The 9,803-nt window shown below is 44.5% G+C and overlaps 1 protein-coding gene across 1 annotated transcript; it reads right to left on the bottom strand.

The window, feature by feature from the left end:
- Nucleotides 1-376: 376 nt before the first annotated feature.
- Nucleotides 377-7,298, bottom strand: LOC136700442 (galactose-3-O-sulfotransferase 2). Its single transcript, XM_066675804.1, has 3 exons — nt 7,180-7,298; nt 4,932-5,246; nt 377-1,430 (listed from the first exon to the last, which is right to left on the bottom strand). Exons 1-3 carry the CDS (start codon nt 7,296-7,298, stop codon nt 515-517), a joined length of 1,350 nt encoding a protein of 449 aa, XP_066531901.1. The 3' UTR covers nt 377-514.
- Between the last annotated feature and the right edge of the window lie 2,505 nt (nt 7,299-9,803).

Genomic DNA, 9,803 nt, shown 5'->3' with positions numbered 1-9,803 from the left:
TTTCAAATTTACAGCGTATTACTGTAATTGAATAATACAATAATTTACTGTAAATACTGTGATTTACAGTAAAATACTGTAGCAGACTTGCTGTAAATTTAAAGCAATTTTTTACAGTGTAGTTGCATTATTTATTTGAAGATGTGCTGTGCTTTTGCTGAAGGACTTGTGTAAAATTGACTTTTCTGATCTCGGTGAGATGTGGGCAAAACTACTTATTATTATACAAAAAAAGGAAAAAATGCCCTTTCAAACGCTTAGACATTTAATTAAAATACTTAATTACACTAAGTAATTAAAAAAGTACAATAGTATATTTCTGGGTTTTGCTGTTTTTTATTTATTTTTGCTTACAGTTGCAGAGTGTAAATCACGTTCACAGTGCTGTCCTGAAATCAAGAGGGAGGGAGGGATATTCCTACCCTACTCCAAAAGTTACATAGTGCAGTTTCTGCAGTGCTGACACCAGAGTAGCCACAACATTGCAGTGAATATTTGAAGCTGTAATTTTAAGTTAGTCTGCAGGCACAGTCCTCATGTCTCTGCCATATTGCTGGAAGTACAGATGAGAGTGATATTGCAGTTCAGGCAGAACTAGCCGCACACAGAAACTCTGGTCCTCCAAGCTGAGGTTCCTCTGCATTTTATATCCCATTATAGTGGCTGTATCTGTCTGCCAGGGCCGCACCAAGTCCTCCAGGTCATTAGGGTGCACTGCAGCCTTGGAAACACACTTGCGGCGTATCTCCTCCATTGAGGCCCTGAGCTCAGCAACCCCTGCTTTGAGCCTTTCCAGGCCAAAATGCTCAGCCTTCACCCAGAACTCCTGCAGGAAGAAGTCATAGAGAAGGGAGTCTAATGCATTCCAAGTACGCAGCTTGGCTTTAGCATCCTCATCCAGCAGAGTGACATCGCTGCTGTGCAGAGCGTTCATCCGGACATAGGCCAAGTCTTGTAGCTCCAGCCCTAGTAGCGACCCCAGGAGGACCAGTGACTCATCAAAATATTCTGTGATCATCACCAGGTCAAAGGCCTCCTCCAGATGATACAAGTCTTCTGGCCAGGTAGCATTCCACTCCTCATTGTTTAAGCCCATGTCAAAGCACATGGGGTTCCTAGCCAGGCCATTCCTGGGCTCTTTTGGGTCCCAAAAGCTTTCCGGATCCTCCAGGAAGACGGAGAGCCCGGTGGTGTGCATGTTTCCAGACCTAGCGGCAGTTTGTTTTGCCTTGGAGAAAGCGGGAACTGTGGAGGTATAATAGCTGAAGACAGACTCAAAGGTGGTGATGGGCTCTCGGAGGATGGTTATGAAGACAGTGTTTGGAGGCATCACCTGTCTCAGCTGGTTCAAGTCCAGTCGCATATGACTGCACAGCAGATCGAACTGAGAAGAACCTTCTGGAAGTTCATCCACAAATTCTGCTCTGAACCTGAATCCACACAAAAAAGGTACAAGAACTAAATATGGAACACTAAATAAAATGTACATTTAACTTTAATATGTGCGAGACAACTGCTAAAGCAACACATAATTCACAGTAAACCCAACACAGTTCTGTAAAACTATTTTGAAATTTAAGTTTAAAAGTCACATTGTATGTGGAAAATTATATTTTATAAAGTACTCTGCATTATTCATTCATTGACTAACCACTCCAGTTCAGGGCTGTAGTGGGTCCAGAATAACCCGGAATCACTGCACAAGGCAGCAATACACTCTGGAGGGGGCACCAGTCCTTCACAGGGCAACACACACACTCACATACACCTATGAACACTTTTGAGTCACCAATCCACCTGCCAACGTGTGTTTTTGGACATGGGAGGGAACCGGAGCGCCTGGAGGTAAGGGCAGAACACACCAAACTCCTCACAGAGACCCTCCTCTGCATTATATTAAACATTTTGTTGCATTTTTATAATTTAAGTAGAGACATAAGCTTAAAAATAGTTTTACGTAAAAATAATGCTTCATCTGTGAAGCCACAGCTGTTACATTTCATTAGTGTGACCAGACGTCTTCTTTTACCCGGACAGGTCAACTTTTTTAGACTTAAAAAATGTCCGGGATTTTGTTTTTCTAGAGCTTACATAGAACTTCGAGAAGTTTCCTTCACAAACTAGTCCCGCCCTCTCCTACTCCGATTGGTTCGCTTGAGTGAGAAGGGGGCGTGGTGAAGTAGCCCTAAAATCTTCTGATTGGACGGTCTGACTGTAGAGCTACCGTTATTGGTCGATAACCTCTGTAAACATTTAATTGGTCAGTCTGCACGTCAGTAGTCCTTGTTTACGTCAGGAAAAGCTCGTGTACCAAACCTCATCTCGAGCAGCTATGGCGAAACGTAAATGTAAGTTCTCGGATGAAGTAAAAAAGAAATTCCCATGTTTTGTGTAGCAAATAAAGGTGTTAAGGACCTAAAAGCACACGTGACCTCATCACCCCCGCCCCCCAAACACATAAACATGTCTTCCTCTGGTCTGTTTTGATTATTTAACTCATTTTTTATGATTGTGATATCCCTGATAGCAAGGAGATGGCAGACCACAGTTGGTCCGTTGAAGGCAAAGCCGGAGGGTCACTGGCATTTTGTACAGCGTTTTCTGGGCGGACTACGGAAATATTACCACCTTTGAATTTATAGCACTGAGATTATGCAACTGAATTTTGTTACTTTTGAATTTAAGTCTTGAGATTTCCACCTCCGAATATTTTGCTTCACAATTATGCATCGGAATATAATTGTTCTTGAATAGAACTCGTGAATTTTCACTGTTATTATTCAAGGTTAATAAATTCATATTTAAAAAATCAAGCTTAAAAACCTTCAAACAATATATTTGGAAGTTGCTCAAATTCTGTAGACGAACTACAGACGCCAAAATACGAGTGAAAAAGAGTCAGAGTTCACATCCGGGTCACCAAGGATGAGCAATCGATTCATTTGGATTTTCTCTTTCACCTTAAATGGTGCAGTAGTTGCACTCTGTCGCCGCTAGATGACGAAATACGAACACAACTTCCACACCGTGGAAAGACTACACGTTTAGCTTCCTTCCGCGGATATTATCTCTTTATTTTCAAAGTGTCTCAGAGATCTGAAAGTCTCACTGAAGACACAATATAACAGACTATTAATATCCTGAAGATGAAGAGTGTGGAGATTGTGGAGATTGTTTTGTAATGGCCCTGTGAACAGAGCATGTGATGTGACAGAAATGTGGGGATACAGTCGTGAAAATTAGACCACCCCCTGAAAGCCTTTGTCTTTTTGAACATATTTAAACAAATGTATATTTGACTTTTATTTGAACAGCACAAAGAAATGGAGCTTATTCAAATAAAACTGAAGAAATTATTTATAATCACATTTCGCTGTAAATAAGGAAACGTGTGCTTAGTACAACATCCTTCACTTACTTTAGATTTTTCATATTAAAATTATTATGAGTTTGTCACAAATGTAATGACGATGATGTATTCAGCATTATACTGAAGTATACAAAAATATACTCCTCAATTTATTTATATATTAATATATTTATATGTTGTTAGAGCCCTAACGATGAAACAGAACTTAGCAAATGTTTACATGATTAAACTGGGTTTAATTTAATTGTTTAACTTCTTTACCTTGTTCATCATGTCCTTCAAGCATGCAGCCTTTAACACAACCTTTTCACAGGTGAAATGAAGTGAATAAACAAATAGCAATACCTTCAAATGGTGACAAAAACAAAGCTTTTGTTGATTTTACGTCATCTGTCAGTCATCATTGGGTCATGTTACAAATATTTAAAATTATTATTTTTGCATTGGAACTAGGATTTTGGGTGGAACAGTGGTGCAGCAGGTTAGTGTCGCAGTCACACAGCTCCAGGGACCTAGAGGTTGTGGGTTCGATTCCGGCTCTGGGTGACTGTCTGTGAGGAGTGTGGTGTGTTCTCCCTGTGTCTGCGTGGGTTTCCTCCGGGTGACTGTGAGGAGTGTGGTGTGTTCTCCCTGTGTCTGCGTGGGTTTCCTCCGGGTGACTGTCTGTGAGGAGTGTGGTGTGTTCTCCCTGTGTTCGCGTGGGTTTCCTCCGGGTGACTGTCTGTGAGGAGTGTGGTGTGTTCTCTCTGTGTCTGCGTGGGTTTCCTCCGGGTGACTGTCTGTGAGAAGTGTGGTGTGTTCTCCCTGTGTCTGCGTGGGTTTCCTCCGGGTGACTGTCTGTGAGAAGTGTGGTGTGTTCTCTCTGTGTCTGCGTGGGTTTCCTCCGGGTGCTCCGGTTTCCTCCCACGGTCCAAAAACACACGTTGGTAGGTGGATTGGTGACTCAAAAGTGTCCGTAGGTGCGAGTGAATGTGTGTGTGTGTGTGTCTGTGTTGCCCTGTAAAGGACTGGCGCCCCCTCCAGGGTGTATTCCTGCCTTGTGCCCAATGATTCCGGGTAGGCTCTGGACCCACCGCGACCCTGAACTGGATAAATGTTACAGATAATGAATGAATTCTTTTCAGTCTTGTGTAGAACTAATTTCAGCTTAAGACCTCCTTGAGTCAATATCAAGCTTTTATCTTGTTCACGTGTGTGTGGGATGTTTTATTCATATGTTTCACATGTGAAATATGCAGTCAAAGATATGGCTGAGCACTTTCACTCTGAAAATTCTGTTCCAAATATTGTCTGAAACAGGCAGAATCAGAGAGACAGCTTTTCTTACGTCATAAACCTGAGGAACCAACCCTGTGAACTTGGGGCTTTTGAGCTGGAGGCAAGCGGCAAAGGTGCATTTGGTGAAAGAGGAGATAACAGTGGGTTAATTGCATATTCATAGATCTGTGAATGCTGATTGAAAGCAGATCTCTAATGCACTTTTAAGGCATTAGGGTATTTTCTCTTGGACATTTTTTATGGGTTAAATGAATTGTTAATTAGGTATTTTGCTTTTGCCTACCTCTCTGGGTAGTTGAACTGGTAGGTGTAGTATGGGAAGGCAAAAGTGGCTTTGTTTTTTTCTCCAATCCGAAACAGAAGATTCTGGACTGTGCTGCTGCCGGTCTTGTGTGTTTTGAGGAAGGCCACAGGTAGACGGCTGCTTCTCTTCTTCATGGCCTGGTTTACTGAGTCAGCAGTGGGAATCAGCCTGCCCTTTATTCCCTTTCCACTGCTCAACATATGTCCTGGTGCAGATCTTGAGTGATCTGGTATGTGCTTGTAATTATAACCTTTTTGGTGTTTCCTCTCACCTGATGGCCTCACACTGTTGCTCCTGTCGAGAAATTAAATCAAGCTTAATCAGCATTGACATATTTTGTGACTGGAATTTATTCTCTTTTCTGCTATGCTTTGGAGCTATGAGGTTTTTGTGGCTATTTTAAGTGTATACTCCACAAAACAGACGCCCCATCATGTAATTTTCTCAGACAATGTTGTGTTTAAAATAATATTTTGCTTGTTAAGTTAAAACTTGCTCTTATGATTTTTGGTGTTTTTTGAGACACAAATCATAAATTTGATTGATTCATTAATTTAATCATTATCTGTAAGAGCTTATCCAGTTCAGGGTCGCGGTCGGCCCAGAGCCTACCTGGAATCATTGGGCGCAAGGCAGGAATACACCCTGGAGGGGGCGCCAGTCATTCACAGGGCAACACACACTCACACACTCACACACTCACACCTACGGACACTTTTGAGTCACCAATCCACCTACCAACCTGTGTTTTTGGACTGTGAGAACACACCACACTCCCCACAGACAGTCACCCGAAGGAAACCCACACAGACACAGGGAGAACACACCACACTCCCCACAGACAGTCACCCGAAGGAAACCCACGCAGACACAGGGAGAACACACCACACTCCTCACAGACAGTCACCTGGAGGAAACCCACGCAGACACAGGGAGAACACACCACACTCCCCACAGACAGTCACCCAAAGGAAACCCACGCAGACACATGGAGAACACACCACACTCCTCACAGACAGTCACCCGGAGGAAACCCACGCAGACACAGAGAGAACACACCACACTCCTCACAGACAGTCACCCGGAGGAAACCCACGCAGACACAGAGAGAACACACCACACTCCTCACAGACAGTCACCCGGAGGAAACCCACGTAGACACAGAGAGAACACACCACACTCCTCACAGACAGTCACCCGGAGAAAACCCACGCAGACACAGGGAGAACACACCACACTTCTCACAGACAGTCACCCGGAGGAAATCCACGCAGACACAGGGAGAACACACCACACTCCTCACAGACAGTCACCCGGAGGAAACCCACGCAGACACAGAGAGAACACACCACACTCCTCACAGACAGTCACCCGAAGGAAACCCACGCAGACACAGAGAGAACACACCACACTCCTCACAGACAGTCACCCGGAGGAAACCCACGTAGACACAGAGAGAACACACCACACTCCTCACAGACAGTCACCCGGAGAAAACCCACGCAGACACAGGGAGAACACACCACACTTCTCACAGACAGTCACCCGGAGGAAATCCACGCAGAAACAGGGAGAACACACCACACTCCTCACAGACAGTCACCCGGAGGAAACCCACGCAGACACAGGGAGAACACACCACACTCCTCACAGACATTCACCCGGAGGAAACCCACGCAGACACAGAGAGAACACACCACACTCCTCACAGACAGTCACCCGGAGGAAACCCACGCAGACACAGGGAGAACACACCACACTCCTCACAGACAGTCACCCGGAGGAAACCCACGCAGACACAGGGAGAACACACCACACTCCTCACAGACAGTCACCCGGAGGAAACCCACGCAGACACAGGGAGAACACACCACACTCCTCACAGACAGTCACCCGGAGGAAACCCACGCAGACACAGGGAGAACACACCACACTCCTCACAGACAGTCACCCGGAGCGGGACTAGAACCCACAACCTCCAGGTCCCTGGAGCTGTGTGACTGCGACACTAACCTGCTGCGCCACCGTGCCGCCAGAGTTTTAAGTTTAGCAGCATTAATTATGTTTTATGTATCTGACGTCAATTAAAACGCCACACAACATGAATAATCTGGGAAAGATCTTCCCTAAAGCACCTTAAGGTTAAGGTTCCACAGTCTGTTCCTGTTCTTAGAGTTTACACAGCCGCGTCCTGTTATTAATCTTGAGATTTCTGCCGGTCCCTCACCTGTTGTTCTGCAGGGACTGCGTCGCCAGAATGATGAGGACCACAGTCACTGCGAGGGTCACCAAAAGCCCCATCACTCGATATCTCCAAAGATGAGTCGACAGCCATCGCAGCGTCATCTCCTTGACTCCGATTCCAAACTCTCTTATTTTAAGTCGATCTAGTGTCTTGTCCTGCTCTTCATCTGGTACATTTTATCTGTCCTTTATTTCCTGTGTTTGTAATTCCCTCTGTTTTTCTTTCCAAGCGCCCTCCACCCTTAGATGTCTTTATGAATCATTTTTTTGGGAAAGCAGATGGTTTGCTTCCTGTTCTATTTGTTTTCTCATCTGCTGTCTCTGCGTAAAATGCGATCAGAAGGGGGTTAGGACACAAGCCTAAAGGCCTTACCTCACCTCTCTAAGCCTCTCAGTTACTTCAACAAATGGAAGCCACCTACATCGTATACAGGCTGACGTTTTGTGTGTGTGCTCATTAAATCTTCTTAAAGGATATATGTTTGTAGGCCATTTCTGTTTTTTCTTTAAATTGTATTTCACCATCTTTTAAATTTAATACATAAGTCAGGTGTAAAACGCTTAAGCATTTGAGCATTACATACAGCTCCACAGATAATGTTGTACCTACCAGTAAATGTGTATTGTAGTTCATGTGAGAGAAATAGCGTAAACTAGATACTCATATCATTACTGCCTTGTGAAGCTGAGCAGTCGTGTGAGTAACCATTGGAGAAAAACCCAGTGGAATAAGATATGCTAGGTTTTAAAACGCCTTTTACTGTTTTCTTAGATTATTTCAGTAACCCCTGTGTTTATTTGAATATGCAGTACTTTGCAAAACTTTTAATTTAAATTATTAAAATAATCAGAACTATTTCATTTATCCATCCATTATCTGTAAGCGTTAATCCAGTTCAGGGTCATTGGAATCATTGGGCGCAAGGTGGGATTACACCCTGGAGGGGGCGCCAGTCCTTCACAAGGCAACGCACACACACACACACACACATTCACTCACACACACACCTACGGACACTTTTGAGTCGCCAATCCACCTACCTACGTGTGTTTTTGGACTGTGGGAGGAAACCGGAGCACCCGGAGGAAACCCACGCAGACACAGGGAGAACACACCACACTCCTCACAGACAGTCACCCGGAGGAAACCCACGCAGACACAGGGAGAACACACCACACTCCTCACAGACAGTCACCCGGAGGAAACCCACACAGACACAGGGAGAACACACCACACTCCTCACAGACAGTCACCCGGAGGAAATCCGCGCGGACACAGGGAGAACACACCACACTCCTCACAGACAGTCACCCGGAGGAAACCCACGCAGACACAGGGAGAACACACCACACTCCTCACAGACAGTCACCCGGAGGAAACCCACGCAGACACAGGGAGAACACACCACACTTCTCACAGACAGTCACCCGGAGGAAATCCACGCAGAAACAGGGAGAACACACCACACTCCTCACAGACAGTCACCCGGAGGAAACCCACGCAGACACAGGGAAAACACACCACACTCCTCACAGACATTCACCCGGAGGAAACCCACGCAGACACAGAGAGAACACACCACACTCCTCACAGACAGTCACCCGGAGGAAACCCACGCAGACACAGGGAGAACACACCACACTCCTCACAGACAGTCACCCGGAGGAAACCCACGCAGACACAGAGAGAACACACCACACTCCTCACAGACAGTCACCCGGAGCGGGAATCGAACCCACAACCTCCAGGTCCCTGGAGTTGTGTGACTGCAACACCTACCTGCTGAATCCCTTGATTCTCTGCCATCTAAATTTAATTGTATGACTGAATTAATCTTAAGTTGTTTTGATAGAAGTGTCACATTATATTTCTAAAAACACTTTGTTCTTAATCATTTTTCAGCTTTCCTTACACTTGCAGAGATACAGCAGTTGCAGTAGATCACCTGAGATGATGTGAGATGTTTATCACATGACATCAAGGTAGTAATGTAGTTATTAGTTAGTGAATGTTATGCCTTAATGGTGGTCTCCCAGCACATATATATTCATTAAACATCACTATGTCTCAAAACTAGACAGCAATAGTTTTTACTCAACACCACATCGTGGGTAACACAACCTTACACTTTTTCGTCATAAACTACGCTGGATACCTCTTCTTCTTCAGGTTCAATGCAAGTTTCTACTCGTAACCTTCAAAGCTGTACATGGACTTGCCCAATCATGCATTGCTGAACTCTCTGTTCCACAGGCCTCATACTTTAGTTTTCATCCTCAGTGGTTTGCAGGGCTTTCATTGTAACAGCTATGAAACTTAGGGGCTTCCACAGAGTCTTTGTGATCTAATCTAAGTTCCACCTTTGAAACACAAATCTGAACCCACCTCTTTACTTAGTGCTATCTTTATGCAGTCGTTTTATCTTTATGATTATAATTTGTTCCATGTTTGTGTACAACGTCCACTCTGTTACCTCGTCTAATTTTACTAAAGCAAGCTTCACCTTCAGAAAGGCACTGAGGCACTGAGGAAAGGACTGTTAATATAATTCATATAACTATTAGTGATCATGCAAAGAAACGTATGTCTTCAGATGTTTTTGAGAG

The sequence above is a fragment of the Hoplias malabaricus genome, chromosome 6, assembly GCF_029633855.1.
Source record: "Hoplias malabaricus isolate fHopMal1 chromosome 6, fHopMal1.hap1, whole genome shotgun sequence".
NCBI lineage: Eukaryota > Metazoa > Chordata > Actinopteri > Characiformes > Erythrinidae > Hoplias > Hoplias malabaricus.
Note: the sequence above shows the minus strand (reverse complement) of the source record. Positions and strands in the feature narration are given on the sequence as shown.